Source organism: Ammodytes marinus, assembly GCF_949987685.1.
Source record: "Ammodytes marinus genome assembly, chromosome: 19".
Classification (NCBI taxonomy): Eukaryota; Metazoa; Chordata; class Actinopteri; order Uranoscopiformes; family Ammodytidae; genus Ammodytes; species Ammodytes marinus.
In genome coordinates this window covers 26,599,245-26,616,744 of record NC_137223.1, presented here as the reverse complement: position 1 = coordinate 26,616,744, position 17,500 = coordinate 26,599,245, and the positions used below count along the sequence as shown (strand labels likewise).

Sequence of the window (17,500 nt, the reverse complement as noted above, 5' to 3'; positions counted from 1 at the left end):
TCTGTAGCTTCCTGTTCTTGTTATAATTGAGTTTTGGTTCGTTTTTATGACATTGAATCTGCCGTTTGATTCAGGATAAATGTAACTGTTCTCTTCTTTTTTTTATTGTTTTTTTTTACAGCAGAGGTATATCTTAAACTGTTGTTGTACATAAAAAATAAACTTCTGTTTTTATTCAAGCTGTTTTTCACTGCTTATTTAAAAAGAGTTTGGGCGCTCCGGTGGTGTAGTGGGTAGAGCTCAGTCCTCGTATCAGTGGTCACGGGTTCAAATCCGACCTGGGGACCTTTACTGCATGTCACCCCCCCTCCCCCGCCCCCCTTCCTGTCTCTCCCTGAATCTTCAACTATCAATAAAAAGGTCAAAAAACACCTAATAGAAAAATCTTTAAACAAAAAAACAAAGAGTTTTAGTACTACATTGATTAATAATAATAATAATAATAATAATAATAATAATAATAATAATAATAATAATAATAGTAATAATAATAATAATAATAAATTGTATTATAATTATGAGCATTATGATAGAAATGTAACTGTTTTTATTAAATTATTTTTTACACTTTTTAATATTGACTTACTTTACACTTTACTATTGGTACATTTTACTATTTAATTATTTTCTATCAAAAAGCTTGACCTCTTCCAAAAGATTAAAATATTTCCACATGCTGTTGCAACATACAGTACAATGCCGTAAAGTTCCTCTTAACTGTTCACACTTAGTAAAATCATCTGGAATATTGCTGTTCAAATTTGTTCAACTTGACCAGAAGAATATACACCCAGTTATAGCGCAAAACGTTTAGATTTGTATTTGATGTCTTTAATTTTAGCAGAACAATGAAATGAGAGAAGCAGAATATCCCACGCTCAATGTAGTTCTTCTGCCCCCTAGTGTCTCAGAAAGGGAAACATCAGTGAGTGCAACTATCTGTAGGTGAGTGGGAAAAGATTTTAAACTTATAGATATCATCATGAAACTTTGCCAGTTGATTACTGACATTAAAACTATTCCTTTTTTGTTTTTTTGAGTTATTAAGTTTTATTATTATACATATTAGTGTCCAAAGTCTTTTTAAGATGTTTTTTTTGGCATTTTTATGCTTCATTGATAGTGTAGAGACAGAGGTGAAATGGGGCAGAGAGGGGAGTGACATGCAGAGAACGACCGCGGGCTGGAATCGAACCCGGGTCCGCTGCTGGCCGAGGCCCATGGGGGGGGGGGGGGGGGGGGGGACGCCCTACCAACTGAGCTAAGGGCGCCTCCCGTGTCCAAAGTTTTGACAGAACTGATTTTGGATACAGCTTTTTTTAATTTTATAAATCAAAAAATACTTTGTACATTCACTGCAACAGCATTTCAATCAATTTGAAATTCAAGCCATCTCATCATCCTTCTTTATTAAGACAGTTAACTCACAATCAGCAAAGACAGTAAAGTCACTGTCTTTGCTGATTGCATGATGACAGGAAGCCTGCAGACATTACTCACGGGGCCGCGCCTCTCTGGGTGGTTCCTGTTTTAAGTGGATTTGCCGTGAAAGCTGTGGTGCAGTTTGTTTTCTCCTCTGACGCTCCATCTAAAAGGTAAAGAAACAACTCTGAACTGTTTACTTAACTTACTTGTTCCTAAACCAAGTGTAGTATGAATGTAGGAATATACAACAGATCAACATTATAATCTTTTTAGAACATTAAAATACAATAATGTATCGTTTACATAATGTCTTTATTCAGACAGATTTGACTCCAACATTCATTCTGTTAATTATTACTTTTCACTGTGTGATAAACAGTAAAGGTTTTCTACGTGCAGCATCAAGATTCAAGGCTCTGACCATAAAGTAATAAAACTTCAGAACAATCGTCTTCATCATCCAACACTAGTTAAAGACAAACAGACTGTTTCCTTGGTAACAGCAGCTGTCGTTAGCTTAGCCACTTAGCTTCACTAGAAACAGAAAAGATCTGCGTCTGTCCAAACTCACAACTCTGAGTTTCACTGAGACGAGGGAGGTGAACCAGCAGCCATTAACCACGATCCTCCATTTTGTGCTGATGATAAACTTTAATTACATAATATTAATATGCTGTTTCAAGGTTCAAGGCTCTGACTGAATCATCATTTTGTGCTGATATTATATTATATTATATTATATTATATTATATTATATTATATTATATTATATTATATTATATTATATAGCTGTGTTGTGCTTATGTTGTACTTTTATTATATAAACTAGCTCAAAGTGTAGAAAATATGAAATAAAATTAAATACTTCAACCAGGTTCAGCCATAAAGTCCTAGTTACATATCAGTGTGTTGATGCAGTAATCTAATCTGACAGTTTGCTGTTAGTACGTTAACGGAAGTAAAGGAGCTGAGCACTTCCTCTAAATTCATTAGGAAACGGTCAGCTAGTGGTTGGGTGTGGGGGTGGGATATGGGCGGGGGGTGTTTGGGGGAAGAAAAAAGGGGAAAAACTTAATCATTGTACTGTAATTGCTTCGCAAATCTTTTGATGAATAAAAAAACCTTTGAAAGAAAAAGGAAACGGTCAGCTCGTGGTGTAGTGGCTGGAGTCAAGTTTCTGATCCTTTACACTAAAAATAAAGATGTGATTTCATCTGATTGTGACTGTCATGACTTTCATATAGATTTAAGCTTTGGATCCTAAGGCTTTAACAAGGTCTCATTCTCTGATAGATTTATTGTTGAGGCAAGGCAAGGCAAGGCAAGTTTATCTATATAGCACAATTCAAACACAAGGCCATTCAAAGTGCTTCACAGGGGCAAGATTAAAATACATAAAACACATTAAGACATTTAAAAGCGAATGAAAAGAAGTAAAACATTTAAATTAAATTAAAAGTACAGGTTGAGATGAACATGATTCCTAAAATCATCCCAAAACACGTGATATGTTTTGAATATGCAGAATGTTTTAAACAAAACAGGAGAACAAAATGTATGAGGGCAATACAGAATGCCTGTAGGAGGATAAATATTTAGAAGCGATTATGTAATGCCTGAGGGCCTTACTGCATAATATTACATTATATTTGTGTCACCGGGAGCCGGAATGTTGTCTTTTCCTTTACAAAAATAAAGATATTTCCACCATAAATTAATTGGTGTATAAAAATTCCTTAGCAGGCTAGCAGGTAATGAAGTGTTTGGCATGTTTATGCTTTATTGATAGTGTAGAGACAGAGGTGAAATGGGGCAGAGAGGGGAGTGACATGCAGAAAAGGACCGCGGGCTGGAATCGAACCCGGGTCCGCTGCTGGCCGAGGCCCATGGGGGGGGACGCCCTACCAACTGAGCTAAGGGCGCCCCGTAATGAAGTGTTTGATGCAAAAAAAAGTCTGGGTGAGAATCCCCAGACCACCCGCTTAATGCTCAAACGAAACCTGCGTCCATGTGAAGTAAATAATAACAGACAATCACTGGAGCTGATACCTAATAAAGGAATACTTCAGCCATACGGAACCGGCGTTCTATCATTATATAATCGCTATTATAATGTAATGAATGAGGTTTTTATTCCCTCAGTCTTCCCTCAGTCTTCCCTTGGCCCAGCTGTCCTGTTAATCATAACAGATTAGACAGTGAGACCATAACACTCTTTCTGCCTTTTCTCAGGCTAGGATGAGCCGATTTCATTTGTTTTTGCAAATTTATACTTGCCTGGAAATCCAGACCCTGATATCTTGAACGATAGAGGGTCTGGCCACGATCAATAGTAATTTCCAACTCAAGGGGCGGCTGCTACTCGTGCATTTCAAATGCCACTGCATGCAGTTGGATAGCACTACAACCAATCAGAGCGATGCACAAGGTGACGTAAGCCCCTTTCGTTTAGCGAACAGCTGTTAAACTGTTAAATTAAACGTTTGCCGTTGTCGGTCGGCAAAACAGAACATTCCACTTACTTGCTTATGAAATATTTGAGTGTCGTCTTCCAAATCGTAAAGGGTCGAGGCCAAAGCAGTCTCAAACTCACACAACATATCCGCAGTCATCTTTGATGTTTACTATCACGGCTTCGACGTCGCATGCACGTCACTGTCGTCATCCGGTTACGTCCGCCCCAGAGCACCATACAAAGGGCTCTGGGGCGCCCATATTAGATAGAACCAATTGAAACGTGAGCCCAGATTTCTGGTCTTCTTGATAAGCTTCAACGGAGCGTGTCCAGACCAACACGCGCAGCAAATTTAATTTGCCAGCGCCTAGTGGCAGGTCTGGGAATGCCAGGCTAAATTTATACTTCATAGGATCTCAACAGTCAATACACCTTCATATTTCCACCGGTGAAGTAGGTCTTTAAGAGGACAAGTGATGGAAGTAATTCAGTTTATGTTGATGTGTGTTTCTCTCCAGGTGAAAGTGTGTGTGAGCTGATGTGAGTCGAGCAGCATGGATCAGAGTGAGGACAGAGAGGAGGGAGGGGAACATGGCGGCCAGACCAAAGCTCAGAGGTGACATGAGGATCTCTAACTCTCCATGACTCAAATCACTGCACCATCATTATTCACTCTCAAAGCTCTGTGTGTGTGTGTGTGTGTGTGTGTGTGTGTGTGTGTGTGTGTGTGTGTGTGTGTGTGTGTGTGTGTGTGTGTGTGTGTGTGTGTGTGTGTGTGTGTGTGTGTGTGCGTGTGTTCAACAGACCAGACTCTCCTGGACCTGAACCAGATCCAGAACCCGGACCTGGCCCCAGGTGTGTTTCCATTAAGAGTAACCGGTCTATTGGGTTCAAAGATGAACAGCAGTTTGTTATTATCAGTGTTAAAACATTTAAAAGTCAAAACATAATAAGTGAAGTCTGAGTTACTCTGATACGAAGCAGAGTCAGTGGACTGCAAATTGGGTCAGAGTGTCTGGTAGCCTCCTCTGATCATTCCTGTGATTTTAGAGTAAATATAAAAAATATATTAATCCTGCTGATTTATTTGTTGAAAAACTATTGAACCAGTTCAATTGGAAACCAGGCTGTTAACCAGTCTGTTAACCAGTCTGTTTAAATAGTGATAAACATTTACAAAGTAAGTACTATTGTCAGAGCCGGCCCAAGCCTTTATGGGGCCCTAAGCGGAATATGATTAGGGGGGCCCCTCGCCAATGTTAATGCTGCCGAAATTATAGACCTTTGTTAAATGTGAGATTTTTTTTACATTTTTAAAATGAAATGCATGATTCTGGTGCACTTTGAAAGGAAAATTTAGAGGCTTAATCTGAGAAATGTTGTGTGAACAAATAATTTGGAGACACTGGGTCAGATGAATTAGAAGCTATTGAAGAAAGACAAATGGATTTTCCATAAAAATATTAATATAAAATAAAGAATTATGGAGGGTCCTCTGGGTTGGGCTTGGAGCTCTTTTTCTTTTACGGGACATATTTCTCTGTAATATAATGAATGCATTTAAATGCAGTGAGAGGAAAGAAGCAGAAGAACTCTGTTGTCTAGCTATCTTTTTTTTCACAGACGAGGCTGAAATAGACTATAGACTTTACACAGTGCATGGGCAACTGAGGCAGCCCCATTTCCATGGACGTGAACGTGACATGATCAGATAATTTTGGATAACCTCCCAGATGAACTGATTAAATTATTAAGCTATTAATTATCTGGACCAAACATTGTATTCCTTTTTTTGTATGATGACTTACATTTGCATAATATGATGTCAATATCAAACACACAAACTAAAAAAAAATAAAAAAATAAAAAAAAAATAATAAAAAACTGGCGGTCGGGGGCCCTAAGCAACCGCTTAATTCGCTTATGCCTCGGGCCGGCTCTGACTATTGTTCTCTGAAGTGACTTTCTTTCTGTATCTCTCAGATCTGGGCAGAGGGAACTCATGGCGATACCAAAGGTGGCTCTCTTGGAAGTTTTGCAGCATTTAGGAGTTGATGAACTAAAAACATTCCAGTGGTATCTACAACAACCAGAGATGTTTTGTGACTTCCCAAACCTAAAAGCAATCCCCAAGAGTCGACTGGAAAATGCAGAACGAACACAAACTGTGGATGTTATGGTTGAGTCCTACGTTACAGAAACTATTCTAGTGACCAGGATGGTTTTGAGCAAGATGAAGAAAAATTATCTTGTGAAGAAATTATCAAACTCCATTTCAGAACCCAGAGGTAAGTCATTTAAGATGGAAAAAGGATATCCCTGACATCACTCAGTGCGTTTCCATGGCACAACTAGATTGGATTATCACATATATCGAACAAGACACTCGAACGGACCGTGTCACTTGTCTGAGTATACATGGCCTTTCAGAAATCGGATAAATGTCCGATGCATGGCTGTCTCCACTATGCTAGGTGGCGCTGTAGCCCTTTCAACCATGCTTTCAACAAGTGGTTTTAGAGCCACGTCCGGTTCCCTTCCGTCAATAACCCATGGTGTAGCCTATCACGCGCAGGCACACAAGCACAGAACGAGAAGTCCGATATGCGATATCCGATCCCTGTATACATGCAGAGAGAAAGCCGACAATGAACGAATTATCTAGGTGTTCTTATCCGACTTCTCTTGTCCGTTATTGTGCCGATTTGTGTCCGAAGTAGATCGGATAAAGGTGTTTACATGCAGTTTAAAAGTCCTGTTGAGGTCTTATTCGTTTAGTTATCCGATTATGAGTCTGCATGTAAACGCACTGACAGATAACACTGACATAGATATCATACAGTAAAGAGTCCAGATACTAAAGGATATCGGCGTCACATTGCAAAAGACTGGAGAGGTCAACATGGAAGTTTAATTTACGCATCCACTTATTAATCACATTTCATATTTGTTCTTTTAGGACCTAAAGATGAAGTTTGCCGCCTTGAACTCAAGTCTAACCTGAATAAGAAATTCAAAAGAGTGTTTGAGGGGATCGCTAAAGCAGGAAACCAAACCCTTCTGAATCAGATCTACACAGAGCTCTACATCACAGAGGGAGGGACTAGAGACGTCAATGATGAACATGAGGTCAGACAGATTGAAACAGCATCCAGGAACCCACACAGACCAGAAACAACCATCAGACAAGAAGACATTTTTAAAGTCCCACCTGGAAGAGATGAACCAAGCAGAGCAGTGATGACAAAGGGAGTGGCTGGCATTGGGAAAACAGTCTTAACTCAGAAGTTCACTCTGGACTGGGCTGAAGACAAAACCAACCAGGATATACAGTTCATATTTCCATTCACTTTCAGAGAGCTGAATGTGCTGAAAGAGAAAAAGTTCAGCTTGGTGGAACTTGTTCATTACTTCTTCACTGAAACCAAAGCAGCAGGAATCTGCAGCTTTGAAGAGTTCCAGGTTGTGTTCATCTTTGACGGTCTGGATGAGTGTCGACTTCCTCTGGACTTCAACAACAATGAGATCCTGACTGATGTGACAGAGTCCACCTCAGTGGATGTGCTGCTGACAAACCTCATCAGGGGGAAACTGCTTCCCTCTGCTCGCCTCTGGATAACCACACGACCTGCAGCAGCCAATCAGATCCCTCCTGAGTTTGCTGGCATGGTGACAGAGGTCAGAGGGTTCACTGACCCACAGAAGGAGGAGTACTTCAAGAAGAGATTCAAAGATGGGGCACAGGCCAGCAGAATCATCCCCCACATCAAGACATCACAAAGCCTCCACATCATGTGCCACATCCCAATCTTCTGCTGGATCACTGCTACAGTTCTGGAGAAAGTGTTGAAGACCGGAGAGGGAGGAGAGCTGCCCAAGACCCTGACTGAGATGTACATCCACCTCCTGGTTGTTCAGACCAAACGGAAGAACGTAAAGTATGATGAAGGAGCTGAGACAGATCCACACTGGAGTCCAGAGAGCAGGAAGATGATCGAGTCTCTGGGAAAACTGGCTTTTGAGCAGCTGCAGAAAGGAAACCTGATCTTCTATGAATCAGACCTGACAGAGTGTGGCATCGATATCAGAGCAGCCTCAGTGGTCTCAGGAGTGTTCACACAGATCTTTAGAGAGGAGAGTGGGCTGTACCAGGACAAGGTGTTCTGCTTCGTCCATCTGAGCGTTCAGGAGTTCCTGGCTGCTCTTCATGTCCATCTGACGTTCATCAACTCTGGAGTCAATCTGATGGCAGAAGAACAACCAGCTGCCAGTGAATCTGCAGAGACACACTTCAACCAAGAAAGAAAAACATCCTGGCATTCTAAACTCTTCAGAAAGAAAACAAAACAGTCGCAACTCCATGAGGACAAGGCTCTGTCTAAAGAATTAACTGCAACTGACGAAGAATCTGCAGAGCCAGACTTCTACCAGAGTGCTGTGGACAAGGCCTTACAGAGTCCAAACGGACACCTGGACTTGTTCCTCCGCTTCCTCCTGGGTCTTTCACTGCCGACCAATCAGAGTCTCCTCAGAGGTCTGCTGACACACACAGGGAGTAGCTCAGACACCAACAAGAAAACAGTTGAGTACATCAAGAAGAAGATCAGTGAGAAATTCTCTACAGAGAGAAGCATCAATCTGTTCCACTGTCTGAATGAACTGAAGGATCGTTCTCTAGTGGAGGAGATCCAACAGTCCATGAGTTCAGGAAGTCTCTCCACAGATGAACTTTCTCCTGCTCAGTGGTCAGCTCTGGGCTTCATCTTACTGTCATCAGAAAAAGATCTGGTCGTGTTTGACCTGAAGAAATACTCTGCTTCAGAGGAGGCTCTTCTGAGGCTGCTGCCAGTGGTCAAAGCCTCCAACAAAGCTCTGTAGGTGGAGGAATGAAACAATTCAATGGTGCTTAATTTTATAAATCATCTTTTTTTATTTGTATTTGTGTTCACTAATTCTCCTCCAGGCTGAGTGGCTGTAACCTGTCAGAGAGAAGCTGTGAAGCTCTGTCCTCAGTTCTCAGCTCCTCCTCTAGTCTGAGAGAGCTGGACCTGAGTAACAACGACCTGCAGGATTCAGGAGTGAAGCATCTGTCTGCTGCACTGAAGAGTCCACACTGTAAACTGGAAACCCTCAGGTCAGAATAAATCTGTTTGTTTAACAAATTACCTTTTAAATCCTGCTCATCCAGCGTTAGGCTCTTGTAGGTAATGCAGGTCAACATCTGTAGGATGTATTCCCCGATGACATGATTTCTAAAATACTGAATTCATGATATTTTCTAATTCCAGTCTGTCAGGCTGTCTGGTCACAACAAAAGGTTGTAAGTCTTTGGCCTCAGCTCTGAAGTCCAACCCCTCCCATCTGAGAGAGCTGGACCTGAGCTACAACCATCCAGGAGACTCAGGAGTGAAGCTGCTGGAGGATCCCCTCTTGAGACTGGAGACTCTCAGGTATAAATATAAAAGTCATCAATATTATCTTCCTCTTGTGGCAGACAGCAGTGATATAATGGAGACAGTTGACACAGATGAGTTTGAGCCTGTTTCTCTGTCACACTGACAAACTGAGGAACACTGCTTCATGTTGAACAGCAGTTAGGACTCATGTTGATAGAAAATCATTCTGACTGTGCTTCTTCCTCCAGGATGGACCACGGTGGAGAGCAGTGGTTAAGACCTGGTCTGAGGAAGTGTAAGTGTGGATTCAGTTTGACTGATGGAGACTAAATGTGTAATCATTTAACTTTATAGAAATGAATAACATAAAAACACAAACACAGAATAAAGCCATCAGGTGTCTGATGATAAACTGCTGCTGTGTCTTTTTCTCTCCATCAGATTCCTGTGAACTCACACCGGACACAAACTCAATACACAGAAAACTCAAACTGTCTGACAACAACAGGAAGGTGACACATGTGTCGGGGGAGCAGCCATATCCTGATCATCCAGAGAGATTTGACCGTTGGTGTCCTCAGCTGCTGTGTAGTAATGGTCTGACTGGTCGCCGTTACTGGGAGGTCGAGTGGAGAGGAAGGGTTAATATAGCGGTGACTAACAGAGGAATCAGGAGGAAAGGAGTCAGTAAAGACTGTGTGTTTGGCCAGAATGATCAGTCCTGGAGTCTGATCTGCTCTGATGTTCGTAGTCGTTACTTTGTCTGTCACAATAACATAGCACCATCCATCCCCTCCTCCTCCTCCGTCTCTCACAGAGTAGCAGTGTATGTGGACTGTCCTGCTGGCTCTCTGTCCTTCTACAGTGTGTCCTCTGACTCACTGATCCACATCCACACCTTCAACATCACATTCACTGAACCTCTTTACCCCGGGTTTGGGTTTGGGCCCAGACATGGTTCCTCAGTGTCTCTGTGTGATGTGTAGGAGGGAGACAACTTCCAGTCCTAAGGTTTAAATGTTGGTGCTGGACGGGGCTTCACTTAGTTCATATCTGACTCACTGATTGATACACACACACACACACACGTTCACTAGTGTGTCTACGTCACGCGTTCCCATACACACAGGTAAACAAGAAACGCACGCACACACACTGTTGAATATTTTCATTCGGCCAAATCTGCAGCAAACATTCCATTTCCACATCAGACCGACGAGAACCCATTGGCGACCATTTTTTTTTGCCTACATGTCTGATATAAAGTGAGGTCAGGACAGACAGACAGACAGACAGACAGACAGACAGACAGACAGACAGACAGACAGGTATTGTGTGGAGGGGAACAGTCTGATATAAAGTGAGGTCAGGACTCTGTGTATGCTGGTGCTCCTACATGAGCATCCGTACCGTGCTGAAGCTCACCTCTTCCAACCGGGGAAGGACCATAGTGTGTGTGTTTTCGTCATTTATGTGAATTAATATTGCCACCGCAAAAAATGTAAATATTTGTTCATCCACTGAAGAAAAGTAGCCTAAGACATATGCTTCGTGAGGTTTGACTCCCGGGTGACCTGGTTGACGCGCTGTGTTGTTATGTCCCAATGTTTGTACCATGTCGCTGCGTGAAGCAATGAATGAAACAAGCGATCGTCTCCGGTTTGCAGCCTGTTTACTCACCATGACACCAATTAGGCCTACTGTACATGTGAATACGGAATACGTTCGTATAGTTCCTCAGTGATAACAACAACATGTAACATTTGAGCGTTTAGCGGTCAAAAACCGTATGCCCTTCCGGGGTCAAACAACAAACAACCAATCAAGTGACACACCTTTTATACCTGTGCCCCAGGCAATAGGGCAGGGACACCTGGTGGACAACACATGACATGACAACATATAGATACACAAAAATGTCTCTTACACATTGTACTAAGTGCAGTACTTATTACAATTAGCTACTACAATTTTCAACTTTTATTTCACACATCAGAAATATCTGGCTTTTAATTGAATTGATTCTACTTTCATTGCTGTGTATCTATCTAGTGTATAGCTGGTCTAATCTAGTGTACTGTATAGCCGGACTGATCTGTATAGCTGGTCTAATCTAGTGTACTGTATAGCTGGTCTAATCTAGTGTACTGTATAGCCGGACTGATCTGCTGTTTACTGTCTATCCTCTTCATCCAGGTTCATAGACTGTCAATTAAGACTTGAGATCAACTCAAATCCAATGTAGCAAATCTAAAAAAAAATAATATGAAATACAATAAAGTGTAAATGAATAATTGTTCTGCCTGCCTGTGTCATGTCTCTAATGTATTGGTAAACCCGTGTGATCTCTTATAAGTACTTTGTAAAGGAACTGTTCATGCATTCACCTGTGTTCATAAACGGGTATCTTTCTATGAAAACACCAATCTCCTCGTTGACGCTACGCCACGCCTAAAAACCGGTAAACCGTAATACATCGAAAATATACCGCTTTACTGTTAAAATGTTTAACTGTTTACTGTTAAAATGCTTTACTGTTAAAATGCCAAAATGAGATGAGAGATGAAAGACTGTTATTTCCAAACGTATATTTGCGGCATTCATTTCGCGAGCAATAGGCTTAATGAACTGGCCTGGAATGATCGACTATAGAGTAATAGGATCGTTCCTAATAGATGATTTTACAAGCCATACCTGCAGAACTGTAAACAATAACACTGATAGGATGCAGCGTTTATTTAGGCAACCTCCTCAAGAACTACAGAATAAACAATATTTACCTGCTCAGGTATCAGGGAATCACCTGACGCCGACGTCTTCTTGGAGGAGGAAATGTCATCGAGAAAATAACGGAAAAAAGTGACACTGCGTTCCAAATCTTATAGTTTCTTTTTTCTCTCCTTCATACTACATCTGATCATGAAAATAATCTAGTTAGGATGCAGTATGCTACACTTGGGACATACTATTAATTATTAATTCCATCCTAACATGGCACCTTGATCTTGCCTCTTGCTTTTTTTTAATTAATTTTATTTATTTATTTTTTATTGACAATAAGCAATACAACAGCCGCCAGGGGGTAGCTTACAGAACTGGCCGATAGGCCTATATAAAAATACAGATACAAAAATAAAAAGCAGCATTACATTAAATAAAAACATTATATAAATGACGATCTTGCCTCATCCTACGGAGCCTCCGTCGATGTGACGTCACTTCCGGTGCGCACTAGATTATGGGTCAGAATCGCCCAAATAGGATGCTGTTTTCAACACTAAAAACCTTGGCCGCATTAAGTAGGACATCCGGGTACTTCTAACCATCCTAAATCCAGCCACAAGAATCGTATTTCTAAGCATACTAAATCGACCACAAGAATTTGGACATCCTACATTTGTTTTTCTACCATACTAAATAACAGAAAGTATGGGGATTGGAACGCAGCCTGAATGTATATTTATATTTTCTTAGTCTGCTTCTATCTGAAATGAGAACAGACAGTGTCTTGATTACTGTTTTTTTCGTTTGTTTGTTTTAAAATTATATTTAGGCATTTTAACTTTATTCTGTAGTTTTGGAGAGGCACAGATGAAATAAGTAAGTGATACACGTTTCTTACCTTGGGTTGGTGTAACCCGTCTGTTTTTGCTCTGCGTTGTGTCCTGGGTGTTGAGGAAGGTATGGCAGACAATGTTGGATGTTTGGGTTCTTTACCGACAGCTCTGTGAGACAAATAAACACACAAACAGCTGTAAGGGTGTGGAAGAACATGGGCTCACTCTCCTATGGTCAAATCATCAACGCAGCTTTTATTACTCTAAGCTAAAACATTTTATAATTACACATATTGAGGCACTATAACACATATACATTTCAACATTAGCTTTCAAGAAGCATCAAAAAATAGAACTAATCAAAAATACAGTCGAAAAGAAAAACAGAATATAGGCTAATAATAAATTCAGATTAAATATAGGCCTACATACAAGTTTGTGACCAGAAATCCTCTAAAGAAAAAACTCGGTATATAAAACTCAACATTTAGGCTACAACAAGAATATCTGGATGTGTTTAAAATCACATCAACAGTCTACTAAATACAAAAAATAGACCCAAATAAATTATATTATATTCCCGCAAAATACACTCTTTAAAACAAACAAATTAACTGTTCATCTCCATACCTGTGCAATTCACCTGTTTGAACTTGTGTGTGTGTGTGTGTGTGTGTGTGTGTGTGTGTGTGTGTGTGTGTGTGTGTGTGTGTGTGTGTGTGTGTGTGTGTGTGTGTGTCTATATTGACGATGCCGATGGAGCGAGATTTTAAAAACAGTCTAACGAACGGGCCAGATTCGGGTGAAGCTAAATTTAGTATGCCAACGCTAGCTTAAAGCATTATACATTACACGGTCAGAATTCAAATTATCGGACTCAAATCACGGCAAGGCTTACCCAGGATGAGTCGGATGTTAGCGGAAGTAGGGAACATAACTTTGGGGACATAATAAATACAATTAATTACTTTTATGGAGTTTGAAATGCAGCGGTCAGCGTAACAAAACTTACCTCAATGGTCAAATCACCAACGGTCGAAGAAATCGCCAACGGCTTTGACTGGAACGTTCAGGAGAGCGTCTACGTCACGCGCGTCCCCACACACACAGATAAACAAGAGACGCTCGCACACACACACGCACACACTCACACACACACACACACACACACACACACACACACACACACACACACACACACACACACACACACACACACACACACAGGCACAGGAGATGAAAACCAAACTCTTATGAAACCGCTACATTTAGGCTATACTTTACTATTTCAAGTAGCCTATATTTAAAACCAATTACCAGTACTCACTTAGGCTACTCTAGTAGACATGTTAATGTGGTAGCCTACTTTCACTTTTACTAAAATAAAATGTTGTCTGTTTATTTTGTCTTTATTAGGCTACTTAAAATTACTGATTCAGTTCTTCCTCCTACATGGCTCTCTGGGGTGAATCCGGGTAATCTGGGACATTTTTCGCAATTTTGACTTCAGCGACCTATTGCGATATCTATTGAACACATAGGCCTAATATCAACACATTATACATTTCTGAAATCCCTAAAATGTTTTCTACAACACCAGAAGAAAAAAAAAATAGATGTGATACCAAGAAGAGATATACCACAACTATTAGAGTTCTTTGTGACAAATGAAATATTCGGCCTAAATGTGATGATCTGGGACAGGTGACGTTGTAATCTGGGACAGTTGTATTAGCCTTTTTAAAAAAAAGCCTAAATCACCGTATTTTCTGCAGTTTAGCCTCAATCTCAACAAGTCCTATATACAACTGAACACCTACACTACTATAAAGAAGAAGAAAATGCATGGCAAATCAAACCAGTAGTTCCGCAGACAGCCAATAGGTGGCGCCACGAATCCATCAAATGCAACAGTCCCAATACCATAGATTGGCCTAAAAACAACAGAACGGAGGAAGGATTTGGAGGAAAAAATACATATAGAAAATAAAAAAATCAGTAGCCTAAACAAACTAACAACGAAATGACAAACTACAAACATTTTCGGGCCATTAAACCTGCAGTGTGTAGAATTTTGGGTTTTATTTCCTAGCAGATTTTGTAGAAAGTAATTATAATATCCATAAGTACATTTAATTTAGTGCATAATAGCTGAACATTTTTTTTCCCCCTTAGAAAGAGTCTCATATATGTCCATATTTCTCCAGACTTTGGACCAAGGCCTTGTCACCGCCATTTTGGAAGTGTCATAGTTGGAATGTCATCAGATGCATTGTTTAAAATTTTGAATTGTTCTTGTCCTTGAAGGGCACTGTAGCTTCTGTTATTATTCTAAAGGGGTGGGGTTACCCAGGGAGCGTTGCATTCTAGAACTTTGTAGAACTTTCTTGATGATGTCATATTACACACTGCACCTTTAAAGGAAAATAATTCATTTATCTTTGTATGTGGGTCTGTATATAGAACATGTACAGTAGGCCTACAACACTACTACAATAAAGAACAAGAAAATGCAATGTCAAGTTAAAGCTGCAGTGTGTAGAATTTTGGGTTTTATTTCCTAGCAGATTTTGTAGAAAGTAATAATATCTATAAGTATATTTAATTTAGTGTATACTAGCTGAAATTTTTTTTTTTAATTATTTATTTTTCCGTTAGAAAGGGTCTCATATATGTCCATATTTCTGCATTTTTGGACCAAGGCCTAGTGCCGCCATCTTGAAAGTGTCATAGTTGGAATGTCATCAGGTGCATTGTTTAGAATTTAGAATTGTTCTTGTCCTTGAAGGCCACTGTAGCTTCTGTTATTATTCTAAAGGGGTGGGGTTACCCAGGGAGCGTTGCATTCTAGAACTTTGTAGAACTTTCTTGATGATGTCATATTACGCACTGCACCTTTAAAGGAAAATAATTAATTTATCTTTGAACGTGGGTCTGTATATAGAACATGTACAGTAGGCCTACAACACTACTACAATAAAGAACAAGAAAATGCAATGTCAAGTTAAAGCAGTAGCCTAGTTCCTCAGATAGCACATAGAGGGCGCTATAAAACCATCATATGCAATAGTCCCAATACCATAGGCCTATAAACAACCACTCCAAATGGTCTGTGCCTAGTGTTATGTAGCCTATTTGAGTAAAATTAACACCTTCTTTTTAGTCTATAAACCCTCTTAAAGGTGCAGCGTGTAATATGACATCATCAAGAAAGTTCTACAAAGTTCTAGAATGCAACGCTCCCTGGGTAACCCCAACCCTTTAGAATAATAACAGAAGCTACAGTGGCCTTCAAGGACAAGAACAATTCTAAATGTTAAACAATGCACCTGATGACATTCCAACTATGACACTTTCAAGATGGCGGCACTAGGCCTTGGTCCAAAATATGCAGAAATATGGACATATATGAGACCCTTTCTAAGGGAAAAATAAATAATTCAAAACATTTTTTTCAGCTATTATGCACTAAATTAAATGTACTTAAATAATAAAACCCCAAATTATACACACTGCAGGTTTAATATAGCCTATAGGCCTATCCAAAAGTCCCAATAAAGCTATCTCCAATTAAAGCATGTCCGTTAAAGATAGAGTCAGTGATTCTAGAAAAAACGTAATGTCAAAATTAAAATGTTCGTACTGTGTGTGCGCTGGGAAGAAAAATATCTCCCTGGAATCTTTAGCGGAGTGAGACCTCTTTCCGCGTCTCCGCCCAGGGTTGCCAGGTCCGGTTTTTATAAGTGACTCTATGGGCATGTTTTTATTATAAGTTTGCTTAGTTGGGGCTTTCTGTCATGGTGTATTAAAATAAAATGTAATGCGCTATATCGAGGTGATTGATTTAATATTTTTGACAATATTTTTTGGGGGGGCTATTGATATTTGGCCTGTTCATTACGTGTGAGACAACAGAAGTGGATTACATTTTTTATTTTTTAAATATTTAATTTTCTTTTATTTGTTTGTGGTTATCTTTTTGGTGAAAGGAATGTTGCGTGTTGCAGTATTTTTGAAATGGTTGAAATGCAAAATAAATCTAATCACATGAGCTCAACCCCATGTTTTTGAAGAAGATAGCCAGGGATATTATGAGGTTGCTTCTTTTTTTTTTTATTCTTTTTTTGCTTGTTTCTATCGCGAGATCTGGCAACCCTGCGTCGCTTCTACACACAGTGCAATTTCCTCAGGTGGAGTCGGAAGAAGGAGGGTCGAGGCTCTGAGTCTCGCGAACAAATCATGGGAACTTCACCTGGGTTTTAATAGTGATATAATTAGGCCTATTCCTTATACATAGATATTTATAAATGAAAAACAAGTTTGATTCAAGTGTGCCGCTATGAAGAGGACCACAGGAAGGATCTTTGGGGGATTTTTCTGACTCTTTTTGAGGTTTTTAAGTTGTTCCAGGTCGCTCCAGGTGTGGCCGACTGTTTGGGAATTTTTTATCCGGGTTTCGGTGCGTTATTTTCGGCCGCTGTAGTTGGAAAATGCCGCTGATCACCGTGAACGAGTTCGTGTCGGAGACCAGCGAAGACTACAAGGCTCCGACCACGTCCAGCTTCACCACGCGCATGGCCCACTGCAGGAACACCGTGAGCGCGCTGGAAGAGGTACGGGAGCGCGCACAGAGACAGAGAGAGACAGACAGACACACACACACACAC

General features: G+C 40.3%; 2 protein-coding genes across 2 annotated transcripts in view; both read left to right on the top strand.

Moving 5' to 3' along the window:
* Positions 1-9,654, top strand: part of LOC307266073 (NACHT, LRR and PYD domains-containing protein 3-like) — a 146,831-nt gene extending 137,177 nt beyond the window's left edge. Inside the window, exons 4-6 of the mRNA XM_080047976.1 lie at positions 8,844-9,014; positions 9,169-9,330; positions 9,525-9,654. Coding sequence (XP_079904102.1) covers positions 8,844-9,014; positions 9,169-9,330; positions 9,525-9,606 — 415 coding nt within the window. The 3' untranslated portion in view covers positions 9,607-9,654. The remainder of the gene's footprint in view (positions 1-8,843; positions 9,015-9,168; positions 9,331-9,524) is intronic.
* Positions 9,655-17,044: 7,390 nt separating this feature from the next.
* Positions 17,045-17,500, top strand: part of LOC307265746 (arf-GAP with SH3 domain, ANK repeat and PH domain-containing protein 2-like) — a gene marked incomplete at its 3' end in the record, with an annotated part of 25,699 nt that continues 25,243 nt past the window's right edge. The window contains exon 1 of the mRNA XM_080047541.1: positions 17,045-17,446. Within this exon, the coding sequence (XP_079903667.1) occupies positions 17,324-17,446 (123 nt within the window). The 5' untranslated portion in view covers positions 17,045-17,323. The remainder of the gene's footprint in view (positions 17,447-17,500) is intronic.